The 16,983-nt window shown below is 42.3% G+C and overlaps 1 protein-coding gene across 1 annotated transcript; it reads left to right on the top strand.

The window, feature by feature from the left end:
• Positions 1-10,325: 10,325 nt before the first annotated feature.
• SIRPD (signal regulatory protein delta) lies at positions 10,326-12,664 on the top strand. Its single transcript, XM_088843649.1, has 2 exons — positions 10,326-10,698; positions 12,588-12,664. Exons 1-2 carry the CDS (start codon positions 10,326-10,328, stop codon positions 12,662-12,664), a joined length of 450 nt encoding a protein of 149 aa, XP_088699775.1.
• Positions 12,665-16,983: the final 4,319 nt, after the last annotated feature.

The following is a 16,983-nucleotide window of genomic DNA, read 5'->3' as shown; positions in this document are numbered from 1 at the left end:
CTGAGACAAACAGGTTGTTCTGGGTACCAGAAAAGACAGGGAAACCCTTTGTCTTCTAGGGGCCACACCAGTCATGGATGACGTGAATTATTTATATGTACTACTATGTACCAAATTGCCTTACTATACCGAGAGCAATCAGAGTCCACAAAAGCGTTTATGACACAGAGGTGTATAATCAGATCTGTGTTCTGAAAGACATGGATAAAGAAAGAAGAAAAGATTGCAGGGCAGGGCAGGAGAAACTGGAGTAGCCTGATTAGGAGGTAATCATCTTCCTTTATGTAAAAGATGACGGTGGATACAGAGAACTAGATTTAAGACATGTTTAGGAGGTAAAACTAACAGGGTCTGATAGGGAATAGATATGAGCGGATGGGTGAGGATGAAGAGCATGGGTCTCTTGTTGGTTTAACCAAATGGATAAATTATATGCCACATACTGAACAGGGTTGGGCAGATGCAAAGTGAAGATTTCCAGGTCCAAGAATATACAAGTCTGTATAATGGGCTCAAGATGATTCAGTTACTAAGAAATGGAATCAAGATTTGAACCTAAAATATATCTGGTTCCAAAGATATCTTGACCATCGTGACCATATCTTGACCATCATGCCACCGAAAATCCCTCCCTCTGAAGTCTTCCGAGCTCCATAGAAGGTGTGAAGATGGCTGGAGGTGGAAGGAAGCGTAGGATGATGGAGGCTAGAGATAAGAGGCTGTCCAGTCTTCAGCAGGGTCCACTGATGGGTTTCCCAGTGTGGAATTCATCACTCCAGAACAATGGGATAGAATGGTGGCGTCACAAGGGCAGGGGGAGTCTTGTTGTCTCATAGAGGATGTTTGGGCCTGGCTCTGCATTCTGCTTTTCTAACACATCTCCTGGCCCTGACATCCAGTCGGTCCCTGAGGCAAACGCAGGGATCACAAGGAAACAGTCAGTGCCTGACTATGGATGCTTGGAGAGTAAAGGGACGCCAGCTGAGAGTGGGCCAAGAGTCCCAGGACACAACCCTCATGCTGGGGTTGAGCCCATTCCAGAGGCGAGAGAGAAGGAGGTGAACATGATAGTTCCTTTCTATTTCTGAGTGTTTTCTGCCCCTCCACTTCCTTACTGCAGAGCTAGCCCCAGACCCAGTATAGACAGGAGAGGCAGACCTCACTTTCCCAGGTATGTTTCTATGTGCGCTGCTTTGACCCCTTTGAGAATGATCCTCAGAGCTCTACCTTCCCCATTCTGTAATGTACAAACAATCACCATCGCGAAAACCCTTAACTTCTTTCCGTCAAATTGTCAAAAACAATTTCTCTGCAAGAGGAGAAAAGAGGCAACTTCCTGTGTTATATGCAGGGATCCACAGCAAAGCCAGGAGCCCACACTAGACATTGCACTAGGACTCATTTTATACCTTTGACCTCTCTGGAGTGAAGAGGAGGAGTCTCTCATAAAGCTCAACTATATACCAGAGGATGAGGCCAGAGATCTACCTTCCTTCCTATAGCTCTGCGGCTCAGGGAGGCCCAACTATTCAACTCATGCTGGAGCTTTAACCCACCTGTCCATCACGAGCTTCCAAAAGTCTCTGGCCCAGACAACATCTCTGAGGATGCTAGATAGACAAGGGCTGTAGGATTAGGGAAAATCTCTAAGATGGGATGAGACACAGGAAGGAGCACAAGATTTGGGTGTCACACCCCTTGGCTCTGGAAACCCTGAACCTTTCCAGCAACACTTCTCCGTTTGTATCGACCTTGTCTGTCCAGTTTATAATTTCAAAGAAAAAGTGTCCCAGTCCCTCAGTTTTTCCTCTCATCACAATCCTGTTCCTCTGACATCATGGAAGTAGGAACTGTCCTCTCTCCGTAGAGCACAGAGGTCCAGGCCTCTCCAGGACCACATTGACACCGAGCAGGCTCCAAGGGCCACCATGACGCCTGTCCTTGATTTCCCATCCTGCCCATGTCTGCTCTCCCTTCTGCTGGCTCTGCTGCTCAAACTCACAGGTGAGTGGGACCTCCCTCTGCCTGGTTACTGTTTCCTCCCCCACCTGCTTCCCTAGAATTTCTTTGAGGAGGGATTTCTTTAGCCCATTGTAAAACCGTCAGAATTTAGAGATTAGACTTGAATGGCCTCCAGCACACAAAATCTCCCAGTGACTGTGTCTGTTTCACACCTTTGGGTCAGGTAATGGACTCGTCCCCATGATCAGCAGGCTGAACAGAGCAAACACTTCAGCTCTCATCCCCCAGCCACTGGAGACACAGGGTCTGTCTTTTCATTGGTCACCAGCACACATATGTTACCCACTAAGTAAAGAAAAATATCTTAGAAAAGATGAGATTATAAAAGCAAGAAAAGAATCCACAATGCCCCCATCAGGAGATAATCAGTGTTAAAGTTTTGCAGAGGTTGAGTGTTCAGAGAATATTGGTCAAAAGCGCACACTAGAGGTCTCTTTGGGTCAGCGACGGAAGCTGAGCCCTACAGTCTCCCTAGCTTAATTGTGTGGTTCTGCCTCTATTTGCTAAAAAAAAAAACACAACAATTTTGTAGAGTCTTTCCCCCGAGGACATTGGTCCATGTTGGTAGAAGCTTTGAGTCCCAATTGCCACAGAAGATAGCTTGAGGGGTTTAGATCAGATGAAGGAGGAAGCAGACCATTATCTGAGAGTGAGGAAGAGGTGGGAAGGCTTGGATCTTAAGGGAGTAAAATATGTGAGGCACTCACACCCACTGGAGAATTTTAACAGACATCTAAATAAGAATTCACACCAATTTTATACAATCTCTTCAGAAAATTAGAAAAAGAAGTCACACTTCCCAATTCATTTTAAGAGGAAATTACTACCTTGATAGCAACAGTAAATAAAGATTGTACATAAGAAAGAAAACTATAGCCCAATATATGTCATGAACTTAGATACAGAATTCCTCAACAAGGTATTGGCAAATAGGATTTAATATTGTCCGTCTAGTCAAGGCTATGGTTTTCCAGTGGTCATGTATGGATGTGAGAGTTGGACTGTGAAGAAAGCTGATCGCTGAAGAATTGATGCTTTTGAACTGTGGTGTTGGAGAAGACTCTTGAGAGTCCCTTGAACTGCAAGGGGATCCAACCAGTCCATTCTAAAGGAGATCAGTCCTGGGTGTTCATTGGAAGGACTGATGCTAAAGCTGAAACTCCAATACTTCGGCCACCTCATGCGAAGAGTTGACTCACTGGAAAAGACTCTGATGCTGGGAGGGATTGGGGGCACGAGGAGAAGGAGAAAACAGAGAATGAGATGGCTGGATGGCATCACCAACTCGATGAACATGAGTTTGAGTGAACTCCAGGAGTTGGTGATGGACAGGGAGGCCTGGCGTGCTGTGATTCATGGGGTTGCAAAGAGTCAGACACGACTGAGCGACTGAACTGAACTGAACTGAATGTTATATATTATGACTAAGTCAGATCTTAGTTTCAATACAGCGAAAATCAATCATTATAATCAATCACATCAAATTAAAGAAGAAATAAATTGCATGATCATGTCAATTGATGCATAAAAAGCATTTGACAGATCTAACACCAATTAATGATGAAAACTGTCAAACTAGAAATAGGGAGGAATTTCCTCAACTTGATAACATCCACAAAAACCCTACAGCTATCACTATACTCAGTGGTGGAAGACAACGTTTTCTTTCCAAGATTAGGAAAAATGCAAAAATATCTCTCCTCACAACTCTTATTCAACAAGTGGAAAAAGAGAGAGAAGAAGGAAAGGATATAGATTGGAAATGAAGAAATAAAATTGCAGATACTGTGAGTTTTCTACATAGAAAATCCCAAAGAATCTACTAAAAATCCACAAATGATCAGTCAAATCAATAAAAAAACTCCCAGAATTGAGTTCAGCAAGATGGCAGGAAACAAGATCAATGTACAAAATCAGTTGCATTTATGCATACTGAAACAAGGGCTTCCCTGGTGGCACAGCCTGCAATACGGGAGATCTGGGTTTGATCCCTGGGTTGGTAAAGAACCTGCCTGCCAGTGCAGGAGACATGAGAGATGTTGGTTCCATCCTTGAGCTGGGAAGATCCCCTGGAGGAGGCATGGCAACCCACTGCAGTATTTTTGCCTGGAGAATTCCATGGACAGAGAAGCCTGGTGGGCTACAGACAATGGGGTCTCAAAGAGTCGGACACAACTGAGCGACTAAGCACAGCACATACTGAAACAAGCATGTGACCATTTAAATTACCTCCAAGAAAGGTAATCAGTTCAATTCAGTCTCTCAGTTGTGTCTGACTCTTTGCAATCCCATGGACTGCAGCGCACCAGGCCTCCCTGAACATCACCAACTCCCAGAGCTTGCTCAAACTCATGTCCATTGAGTCAGTGATGCCATCCAATCATCTCATCCTCTGTCAACCCCTTCTTCTCTTGCCTTCAATCTTTCCCAGCATCAGGATCTTTTCCAATGAGTCAGTTCTTCACATCAGGTGGCCAAAGTATTGGAATTTCAGCTTCAGCATCAGTGCTTCCAATGAATATTTAGGACTGAATTCCTTTAGGATGAACTGGTTGGATCTCCTTGCAGTCCAAGGGATTCTCAAGAGTCTTCTCCAACACATTTCAAAAGCATCAATTCTTCGGTGCTCAACTTTCTTTATAGTCCAACTTTCACATCCATACATGACTACTGGAAAAACCATATCTTTGACTAGATAGACCTTTGTTGGCAAAGTAACATCTCTGTTTTTTAATATACTGTTAAGGTTTGTCATGGCTTTTCTTCCAAGGCACAAGCGTTTTTTAATTTCATGGCTGCAGTCACCATCTGCAGTGATTTTGGAGCCCAAGAAAATAAGTCTGTCACTTAGGTATAAACCTAATTTGTATCAAGAGCTGTGTGAAGCAAGCTACAAAACTGATCAAAAACATCAAAGAAGAACTGAATATGTATATTTATATATAAATATGTATTACATGTTTATAGATAGTAAGATAAATATTGTCAAGGTATCAGTTCTCCCCAACTTGATCTATATATTAAATGCAATCCCAATTAAAAGCCAACAGGTTAATTTATGGATAGTGACAGATTGATTCTGAAGTTTACATGATGGAACAAAAGATCCAGAAGAGCCTACACACTACTGGAGAAGAACAAAGTGACTTCACAAAAATTAACTGAAAATGAATCATACAAGTGTGCACTGGTAATAAAAAATAAAATGTTACAGTATTAAAAAATGAATCATAGACCTAAATGTAAAACACAAAACTTTATAGAAGAAAGTCTAGATGACCCAGGGTATGGCAATGACTTTTAAAATAATAGATTTTATATTTCAAGACAGTTTTAGGTTCACAGCAAAACTAATCACAAGGTACAAGGATTTCCCATACTACTCCTCGCCCCCACGCATCCTTGCCTCTCTGTTTTCAGCATCCTCCACTAGAGTGGTCATTTTGTTACAACTGATGAACCTGCAATGACAAATTATTAACAGCCAAAGTCCAGAGTTTTCATTATGGTTCACTCTTGGTGTTGTACATTCCATGGATTTGGGTAAATGTATTAGGATAGGCATCCCCCAACTTTATGGTATTATACAGAGTAGTTTCCGCACCCTAAAATTACCTGTGCTCTGCCTGTTTTTCTCTGTTTTCATCCTAACCCCTGTCAAGCACTGGTTTTCTTATTGTCTCTTAAGTTTTGCATGTAATGTAGCTTCCTGTCGTGTAATTAGAGTCCTGCAGCAGGTGCATCTAAGTCCCTTCAGTTGTGTCTGACTCTCTGCAACCCCATGGACTGTAGCCCACCGGGCTCCTCTGTCCACGGGATTCTCCAGGCAAGAATACTGGAGTGGGTTGCCATGCCCTCCTCCAGGGCATCTTCCCAACTCAAGGATGGAACCCACATCTCTCAGGTCTCCTGCACCGGCAGGTGGGTTCTTTACCATTAGCGCCACCTGAGAAGCCCCTAAAGCATATGGGCTCATCCTTTAAATTGAGCTTCCCTGGTAGCTCAGATGGTAAAGCGTCTGCCCGCAGTGCGGGAGACCTGGGTTCAGTCTCTGGGTTGGGAAGATCTCCTGCAGAAGGAAACGGCAACCCACCCCAGTACTCTTGCCTGGAGAATCCCACGGACAGAGGAGTCTGGTAGGCTACAGTCCATAGGGTCGCAAAGAGTCGGACATGACTGAGTAACTTCACTTTAATAAACATTTAAGGTTCCTCCATATCCTTTCAGGGCTTATCTGCTCATTTCTTTTCAGTGCTGAATAATATCCCACTGTCTGGATTTACCACAATTTCTTTTTCCATTCACCAACTGAAGATCTTCTTGTTTTCATGTTTTGACAATTGTGAATAAAGCTGCTATAAATTATGAGGGAGAGTGGGTTCCAGGCCTCTCAGCTTCTGGTAGCCTCAGATATTCTTTAAATTGTAGATGATGTTTTCCTTGTGTCTTCGCATCATCTTTCTGTGCATGACAACTAAACTAAGCTGTGCCTGAATTCCTGATTCACATAAACCAAAAAATGATGAATAGGTGTTTCTTAAGCCACTAAGTTTGTGGCAATTTGTTATTCAAAGAGAGAAAAGAAATATGCTAGGCTTGAGAAATCATTCAAGAGGAAAAATCTTCCATAGTTTGTAGAACTTATCTTCCATATATTCTGTGTATCTTCCATGAACTCAGAGTCACTGCTCCTTGTGTAATCCTCAATTCTGAGTACTAAGAATTTGTTGCATTGGGTTGAACATCCATAAACACGACACATTATAATAACTGAGATGCTTTCACATTGCAATAACCAATTTTCCACCCCTCAAGGAAAATCTAAATTTCATGGAGAATGCAAGTCTCTGTGTGTATCTGGGCACCTATGCTTCCACATGAAGAAAAGGAGATGTCTGCGTTTGAAAGTTGCACTCTGTATATAGTATGTTAGTTATCAGCACAATGTCCTTAGCTTTTGGCCTTATCTCTAATTCTGGTTGTTATTGTTCAGTCACTTTCACTCTCATTAAGAGGCTCTTTAGTTCCTTTTCAGTTTCTGCCATTAGAATGGTATCATCTGCGTATCTGAAGTTGTTGATACTTCTCCCTGCAATCTTGATTCAGCTTGTGATTCTTCCAGCCTGCCATTTTTCATGATGTACTCTGCATAGAGGGCTTCCCTAGTGGCAGTGCAGGAGACCTGGGTCAGGAAGATCCCTTGGAGGAAGGTATGGACAGAGGAGCCTGGTGGGCTGCAGTCCGTGGGGTTGCAAAGAGTCAGACACAACTGAGGGACTATGCACAGCGCAGCACTCTGCATAGAAGTTAAACAGGCAGGGTGACAATATACAGCCTTGTCGTACTCCTTTCCCAATTTTGAACCAGTCCATTGTTCCATGTCTGGTTCTAACTGTTTCTTATTCATCTGTATACAAATTTCTCAGCAGACAGGTACATAGAGAAAAATCTGACTCAACTTTTATTTCACATTTTTTATTTAATATAAATCCATCCATGGGTTCATTGACGATATGTTTATTTAGTGCCCGAAGGAAAGTTATGACCAACCTAGATAGCATATTAAAAAGCAGAGACATTACTTTGCCAACAAAGGTCCATCTAGTCAAGGCTATGGTTTTTCCCGTGGTCATGTATGGATGAGAGAGTTGGACTGTGAAGAAAGCTGATCGCCGAAGAATTGATGCTTTTGAACTGTGGTGTTGGAGAAGACTCCTGAGAGTCCCTTGAACTGTAAGGAGGTCCAACCAGTCCGTCCTAAAGGAGATCAGTCCTGGGTGTTCATTGGAAGGACTGATGCTGAAGCTGAAACTCCAATACTTTGGCCACCTCATGCGAAGAGTTGACTCATTGGAAAAGAGTCTGATGCTGGGAGGGATTGGGGGTGGGAAGAGATGGGGACGACAGAGAATGAGATGGCTGGATGGCATCACTGACTCGATGGACATGAGTTTGAGTGAACTCCGGGAGTTGGTGATGGACAGGGAGGCCTGGCGTGCTGTGATCCATGGGGTCGCAAAGAGTCGGACACGACTGAGCGACTGAACTGAACTGAACTGATGCTCCAGTCTAGGGCTTCCCTAAAGGCTCTGCCGGTAAAGAATCTGTTTGCAATCAGGAATTGCAGGAGATGCAGGTTCTTGGTTTGGGAAGATCCCCGGAGGAGGGCATGGCAACCCACTCCAGTGTTCTTGCCTGGAGAATCCCATGGACAGAAGAGCCTGGTGGGCTGCAGTCCCTGGAGTCACAAAGTCTCGGACACGACCGAGTGACTAACACACACACACATGCTCTAGGCAATCCTTATATCTTGATGAAGAAAGAAAGTTCCATTTTCCTTTCTATATACTGGTCCTCTTCTCATCCCACATGGCAATCAAATTTGTGATTTTTATACTTTGGTGCCAGTACATGTTGCTTAAGAGTGTGCAGTCAGACCCCCACCTTGATCTAGAACCAGACCCTCAGAACATTTTTCACCAAGACAAGGAATATGAGAAATGACACACAGTTTCTTTCTAGGAACTTCAAGTGAAGATTTCCAGGTGAACCAGCCTGAGAGTACAGTGTCAGCCAAGGCTGGAGATGTCATAACCTTGGGCTGCAACATTCCTGCACCATCTCCAGTAGGACCTGTCTTGTGGTTCAAGGACGCTAGGCTAGAACGAAAATTAATCTACAGTTTCAATGGACGCCAATTCCCCCGAGTATCCCAAGTGGTAAATCCAATGGCCAACCAAACAGACTATTCCATCCGCATCAGTGATGTGTCACCTAAGGATGCTGGCATGTATTACTGTGTGAAGTTAACAATAGGGCATCCTGACATGGCATATATAGCTGGCCCAGGCACCTACGTGTCTGTGAGTGGTAAGCACAGTTTGACAAATTCCATCTTCCTGATTTTTAAGATAAGTTTTAAAAAAATCTTTGACTTGCACCAAATCATTACTCTATACTGGATACTGTACCCCTTCATTCACAATCTGACCTATAGGCTGGGATTCTGCAGATGGCCCTTCTGATCCTTCTGGCATCCTATGCCCTATATTGAATCAGGCTGAGTCGACAGGCTATGCCCTTCTTTAATGGCCACCAGAAAACGAATATAGGACAATGGACATTCCCAGTTGAAAAGATGTTGGGTAGGTAAAATACACGACATGTGTGAACCCTATGAACACTTTATGAACATGTCCAAAAAGTTAGAAAACTGAGAGTTGGGAGGCTTGTTTAGAAAAGCCCTCCCAGAGAGGTTGAGTCACTCTCCTAGCACTTGACCTTACCCTGAGAATCTGCCCTGAGCATTGCACTCCAAGCTCTGTTGTCCTTTTATTCTCAGAGGACAGCTAGTGCTTCTTACTCCTTGCCACTCTGAATTAATTTCATGAAATACCATGAGATTAGGGTATCCTCTGTTTTGCTGGGAAAACTTGTCTTCTCCAGTAATGTTTTCCTCAGGTTCAGCTGCATTCCATGGCATCTAACTGGCCAGGGAAAATTCACACATTGATTTCAACTTGAAAAATATGGGTATAGATAGCTTATCTGCCATTCTCTCCTGGCTTCAAGAGTTCCCTTCTCTCCCCAGCCGACATCTTAGGCCATCTGTGATTTGATGCTTTGATATCTTGAAAGGAGAGATTATTATCAGGACCTGATATCATGTGGGATAGTAATGGTGGTGGTAGTGGGAGTTAGGGGTCAGTGGTGGACCCTCAAAATTGATGCAGTCCCTTGAGGCTCTTCTTTTTTTTTGAGAATCAACTGTCCCCCTCTTCCCTCTTGAGATAAGTAAAAGACCCACACTCTGCCTTCGAGAATATATGCCCACCTGATTTTTAGGTTTCTGATTTCTTGACTTCCTCTTTACGCCTCTCAGCATTAATGTCTGCACAGAGGAGAGGTGAGGGCCAATGCCAAGTTCTCTGGATGTGTGGGGTGGGCAGAGGAGACTTGGGTCCATCGCCAAGTGTATTGAGCAATTTTTGGCATTTAGATAAGAAGGAAGACTTATTTCTATGAACGTTACCCATTCACAAACCCAGCCCTCCCTATCCATCTTCCTCTTCTTTTACTTAGGGGCTGAGGAATGAAACTGGGGAGGTGATTCATCTAGTCCTCTGAATTGACTCCCCTCTGTTAGCCCTTGGGGAAAGAGCTGCCTGCACTTGCAGTGGCCACTCTAAACTCAGTGTGTGGGTACTCATACATGTCACTAAAATGATGAATGATTGAGGTCCAACCTTGATCTGGATCCAGTTTTCTTAATCCTGCCTAGGTCAGAGCAGAGGAAATGGGAGATGATTTTGAGTTTCTTTCCAGGAGTCACACATGAGATGTTCAAGGTGCAGCAAGCTGAGCTCTCACAGACTCTGTCAGCTGGGGAAACACTCACTCTGAGCTGCAGCGTACCAGATTCATTTCCAAATGGACCCGTCTTATGGTTCAAGGGGACTGGACCAAATCGTGAATTAATTTATAATTTTCAAAGGGGTCTCTTTCCCAGAGTAAACCAAATTGGAAACATGGCCAAAGCTGGCAACAAAGACTTTTCCATTCGCATCAATGAAATCTCTCTCAAAGATGCCGGCACGTACTTCTGTGTGAAGTTTAAAGAGGGAAAACCTGACATAGAGTACCAATCAGGTCGGGGCACCAAGGTGACTGTTACTGGTGAGTTTGACTCTTCCACTTTCTGTCATGTGATATTCTGACAGTAATAATGTCCTCTAGTCATTGAACAACTAACTATGTTCTGCTAGATACTGTCAAAGGTACAGTGTATACTTGATCTTGTCATTCTCTCAGAAACCTGTGGTTTAAGTTTTTTATGGGAGGAGAATCTGAGGGTCAGAAAGGTTGATGGGTGATGAGACATATTTTGTTTAACATTCCAACATTCAACCCACCCCCAATAGCTAGGCTAAACCAATTAAGGTAATTTCATGTCCCCTACTGGCAGGTGACTCAGATGAGACTGACTTAAGTCCATTTGTGTCCATAAGAAACACCTGGGAAACTAATACAATTTTTCTCTTCTGTTGGCTAGGAACAAGAAATAATTTTGTCCCGGATATTCCAGGCAGACATTTTTTGGCCATGAGGGGAACCAACTTGAATAAAAATCTACCCTAGAGAAGTGCAAAAATGTAAAGAATATGGGTTGACAACATTGAATATCTGTATTGTTCCTGATTCCAACCCCACCTCTGGACCTCCAATTATAGGAGAGAAAACCTCTCCTTTAAGCCTGTTTGCTAAAGTCAGCACTGTCGTAATGGATACCAGCTGATAAAGAGCATCCATAGAGCACTGAAGTACAATTTCAAATCAGTGTTTTCTGTTTCTAAAGTCTTACTGTATTTTGTTTTTCTGTTTTATTATTACCTCAGCAATACCCAGCCCAAGGAATGATTAAATTGGTGATATGAAAACATTACTGTTTATTGGGAGAAGTCTCTTGAGAGTCCCTTATACTGCAAGGAGATCCAACCAGTCCATTCTAAAGAAGATCAATCCTGGATGTTCATTGGAGGGACTGATGCTAAAGCTGAAACTGCAATACTTTGGCCACCTCATGCGACGAGTTGACTCACTGGAAAAGACTCTGATGCTGGGAAAGGTTGGGGGCGGGAGGAGAAGGGGACGACGGAGAATGAGATGGCTGGATGGCATCACCGACTCTGTGGACATGAGTTTGAGTGTACTCCGGGAGTTGGTGATGGACAGGGAGGCCTGGCGTGCTGTAATTCATGGGGTCGCGGAGAGTCGGGCACGACTGAGCGACTGAACTGAACTCAACTGAACTATATCCCAAATACTTTCCCTATATTATTATGGTTAACTGCATAGCAACTTGAGCATAACAATGCTTGTCCTCACTGCACAGATGAGTAAACTGAAACTCAAGGAGAGTCAGGAGTATAGACAATAAGGAATAGAAGTGAGGTTGGTCTGGGCTCTCTTCAGTATGCTTGATATTAGTGGAGAACCTTTTCTTACAAGGAGGAGGAACTTAATACATTAGTTTAATGACCCTCCCCCACTCCAAAGAAAAGGAAGGAGTTGCGTGATCCTATGCCTTAGGAGAGTTCTAGCTTCCTCACGTGTTCAAGGCACGAATCAAGAACAAAAAGTCTGGATTTGGGCTCACAGCCTCCAAGGCTCTGAAATTCTCTCAGCTCTATCGCTTCCTATATTTGTCTTTCTTGCTTGTATGTAGGCCTTACCAATCCAATAAAGAAAATGTTGACATTCATTCCCTCATCTTAGCAACCAGCATGGGAAGAGAGCTCCTTTTTCCCTAGACTCCACAAATGAGTCCCAGTGAATCACTCAAATTTGCCTTTCCTGTGCCTTTTATTTGCTCCTGATTGCAAAGGAGAGGAGGTATCAGGTAGAAAAATCATCAACCCATTGAAACAAGTGCTTTACTGACTGAAAGCAACATGTGTTTGCCTCAAGGTCTGAATTCTTCCTTTAATGTAGAAGAGCGCTGAGACCCAGAGGCTGGGCTTGCCGGAAGGTGCACACGCAGTTCTCTCACTCCCGTAATCCTTTAGGTTTATGGCTTTGCCTTCTTCCTAATAAGAAGACCCCGGTTAGAGTGGAGGTGGAGGTGTGCATGAGGACGATTTAGAGGGAAATTATCATGAATGAGTTCAATTTCCCTATTAAAGTACAAATAGGTACCATTTATACATGATAAATGAAAAGTACACAATATAGAGTTTTTAAATACTCAGCTAAGTATACATTTGCTGTAACTAATAGTCGCAATTTTAGGGTTTAAAACAACAGGAATAGACTTATGCGAATGGCGTGACAGTGTGAGGAGCTCCACAAACCTACTTGCCAGTGAAATTGGCAAAAAAAAAAATTATTTAAAGGAGTGGCATTAGCAATAGAGTAGACTAGGAAGGTCCCCAGCCTTTGTTCTCCGGTCACGGGAAAGGATTCCAGTGAAAGCTGTAGCAGTGTGCAGTGTTTTTTATGCTCATACTCCTCCTTCAACCTGGTGTAGCAGCACAGCTGGGAGGAAACCTTACATGCCTGCTCCGCCCCTGGAAACACAGTGGGCCATTCATCCAACATGGTGACTTGTCTTGGGGCTGACTGTGAGATTAGTTTCTGTATCATCTGACTCAGAACTCTAACAGGAAAAGCAGCACAGTTTAGAAGTGCAGAAAACAGAAGCCACTGAAGAGGTTTCATTAGCGCTTCAGATATTAGGCAGTTCCACAGGAAGACACAAAGGGGTATAAGAGATTGAGCTAAGAAACAGGCAAGCTATATAGGGAAGTTGAGATAGCTAAGCATAAACACAGCCTGTTGTTCAGTCACTCTGTCATGTCTGACTCTTTGAGACCCTATGGACTGCAGCACGCCAGGCTTCCCTGTCGTTACCATCTCCTGAAGCTTACTCAAACTCATGTCCATTGAGTGATGCCATCTAACCATCTCGTCCTCTGTCGTCCCCTTCGCCTCCTGCCTTCAATTTTTCCCAGCGTCAGAGTCTTTCCTAATGAGTCGGCTTTTTGCATCAGATGACCAACATGTTGGAGCTTCCACTTCAGCATCAGTCCTTCCAATGAATATTCAGGACTGATTTCCTTTAGGATGGACTGGTTGGATCTCCTTGCAGTCCAAGGGACTCTCAAGAGTCTTCTCCAACACCACAATTCAAAAGCGTCAGTTCTTCAGTGCTCAGTTTTCTTTATGGTCCAACTCCCACATCCATACATAACTACTGGAAAAACAATAGCTTTGACTAAATGGACCTTTGTTGGCAAAGTAGTGTATCTGCATTTTAATATGTCATCTAGGTTGATCATAGCTTTTCTTCCAAGGAGCAAGTGTCTTTTAATTTCATGGCTGCAGTCACCATCTGCAGCCCAAGAAATTTTGGAACCCAAGAAAATAAAATGTCACTATTTCCATTGTTTCCCCATCTATTTGCCATGAAGTGATGGGACCGGATGCCACGATTTTTCTTTTTTGAATGTTAAGTTTTAAACCAGCTTTTCCACTTTCCTCTTTCCCCTTCATCAAGAGGCTCTCACAGCCTAGAGAAGATATATCCCCAGAAGAGACTTGAAAGGCCCCAGAATCTAGCTAGGATGATTGAAGAAGGCATTCTCCTGCACAAAGCCAGTCCAGAAAGAGATGGTTGTTTTAGTTCATTCAGGCTACTGTAGCAAAACAGCATATACTGAGAAGTTCATAAATAATAGAAATTTATTTCTCATAGCTCTGCAGGCTGGAAATCCAAGATCATTGCACCAGCACGGTCAGGTGAGGGCTCTCTTCTAGATCAAAAACCTCTCATTGTATCTTCACATGGCAGAAGCAGCTAGGGAGCTCTGTGTGGCTTGTTTTATAAGGCCTTACTACCATTTATCAAGATTCCACTCTCATAAGCTAAGCATCTCCTGAAGGCATTCAGGGCATAGTATTTCAAATATGAATTTGGGAAGACATAAAAATAGTGTGTTCAAATGTCCAAATTTCAACCAAAGACCAGAAAGCATACTAGGAAAACATGGCCTAATCAAATGAAAAAAATGAAAGCTCCAGAAACTGACTCTAAAGAAACCCAGATTGTGTCTCGACTCACACATAAAATTATTTTCTAATTTTCCTTGTTATGGCTTCTTAGATACATCCATGATTTAAAAGCAGACATTTAGTTATCAAATACATGGAATTTTTTAAAAGTATCTTTGATATTAATTTCTCATTTAAATGCTTTCTTCCTTGCAATCACTCTCTGTGTTTTTTCAGTCTTCTAACTTTATTGAGGCTTTTAATGGCTAAGTCAAATCTCTCTTGGTAAATGTCACGTTGCCCTTGAAAATATGTGGGCTATTTTCAAATATCTTTTGATGTTGACATATAACATAATTCCACAGTGATATGAGTACAGACTCTTTATGATTTCAATACCTTTGGACCATGAAATTTTTGCACCTTGTTTTACATCCCTGGGTATGTTCCAGTGTCTTCTAGTTTATAGTCTAGGGAACTTGAGTAGAATTTGTATAATACTGTCTTGTGAAAATTACATAAATCTTTTTTTAATGGATTCTACTCAGTGAAATTTAATATCTTTAGTGAACATGAGACTGTGAAATAGGATGCTTTTCCTCTGACTGTGTTGTGGTGACATCTGGGAAGACATCTCATGTCCTGATTCACTTGAAAAGATCACTACAGAGGAGCAACAAAGATAGTGTTAGAGTTTAGTCAGAGATTCAAACAGAGCTACATGCAAGGACAAGAAATGTGCAGCCAGTAGACTTGGCCTCTCATTGTTTAACTTGGAAGGTCCACACTGCCAATCCCGTGGTTTTAGACAAAATGTTAAAGTGTTTACCTAGGACTTTTGACTGGCAAGTTGATGGTTGATTTAGAAATTAAACCAAGTCTTCATTTGGGACACCCAATTGCTAAGTATACTTGGTTGCTGTGCTTTGTTAAAAGTTAAAGGAGGCACTCAAAATGAGAGCCAGTTAGAAAAATCATATGAAAATTAAAACTTCATGGAACTTAAGTCCTGGGGAGCTCAGGTTAAACTGGGACTGGCTCCATAAATCTTAATTATGTTAAATTGGTTATAGTGCTCTTCAAGTCTACTGTATCCTACCTCTCTGTATATACATTCTCTTAATTTTAAGGGTTTGATATTGAAATTCCAACTAAAAATCTTAATTTATCTACTTAAAAAATAATTGTAATATATAAAAATAATTATAATATATTACAATTGAAATAATTGAACTATATGTAACCTTGTTCTATATTTTCCAAGTTTCCTGTAAATGTGTTATCATATTTTCATAATTTAAAAAAGAAGAAAAAATTCAGCTGAGATGTGAAGAAGTATGGAACTGAGCCCAGATGAAATTATCAACCCACAGAATCACAAATTAAATAAATGGTTATTGTTTTAAACACAGCAGTTTTGGTATGGTTTGTTACCCAGCAGTAGCTGAACAATACAATGCCTTGCCTACTAAAATTAAAAAAAAAAAATCATTTTAAATAAAACTTAAGAAATGGCTGAGAAAGGAAATCACATAGATAAGTGGCTGTTTCATGAGGATGACATAGAGGTCCTGAGAGTCTTGTGGGATTTTCTAGGCCTGTGGTCTATTCAAAGAGGCATCAATATATCAGGGTCCTCAACAGGAGAACAAGTAGAGGCAGTAATGGGATTTACCGATGGTGCCACAAAAGGTACTAAAGGCCATGTAGGACCAGCACACCTCAACAGATCCCAAGTGAAAAGTGTCCAAGGAGCAAGTCAGACCACCTCTGAAACAGACTCAGACCCCAAGACGGTGCTCAGACCCAAGGCCCACCATTCCATCCAGAAAGAAACTTCAGCTTCCTCTGCACCCAGGACCATCTGCAGTAGAAAAGAAGGGAAGCACTGAAAACTTGAGCTTTTTTTCCTAAAAAAGATGGAGTTAACCTAAGAGAGAATGATGGCAGCATATCAGTGCTTACTCTACCCCATAAATGCAATCATATTTTTATTTAAATTTTACAGATCAGGAGTGTTCAATGATTGTTCTAGGGTCACACAGCCAGATCTGGGTAAAGCCATGATCTAAATCCAGACAGTACAGCTAAAGAGGCTATCAGAAAATGGAAAAGCCTGGGATTAGTTAGCAAACTTAATTTTTCTTTCCCAATAACTGTCATGATGGAGGAGGGGGTGGTTCTTGAGAAAGTTTAGATCAGTTACAGAAAATGAAGATGCCACAAACATAAATTTTTGCACAATCTGAGTGTGTTACATTTGGACCCCAGAAAATGGAGCTTTAGAGTGTAGCCCACAATTATACAATTAGGAAGTGAGTCTGTGCCCACCCTCCAATGCCAAAAGGAGGCCACTAGGGGTCTTAATTTATAATCAGCCCTTCTTAAGCAAATGTTACTTCCTCTGTTTCC

Source organism: Moschus berezovskii, chromosome 15, assembly GCF_049115385.1.
Source record: "Moschus berezovskii isolate FMDL1 chromosome 15, NW_MosBer_1.0, whole genome shotgun sequence".
Taxonomy (NCBI): Eukaryota; Metazoa; Chordata; class Mammalia; order Artiodactyla; family Moschidae; genus Moschus; species Moschus berezovskii.
Note: the sequence above shows the minus strand (reverse complement) of the source record. Positions and strands in the feature narration are given on the sequence as shown.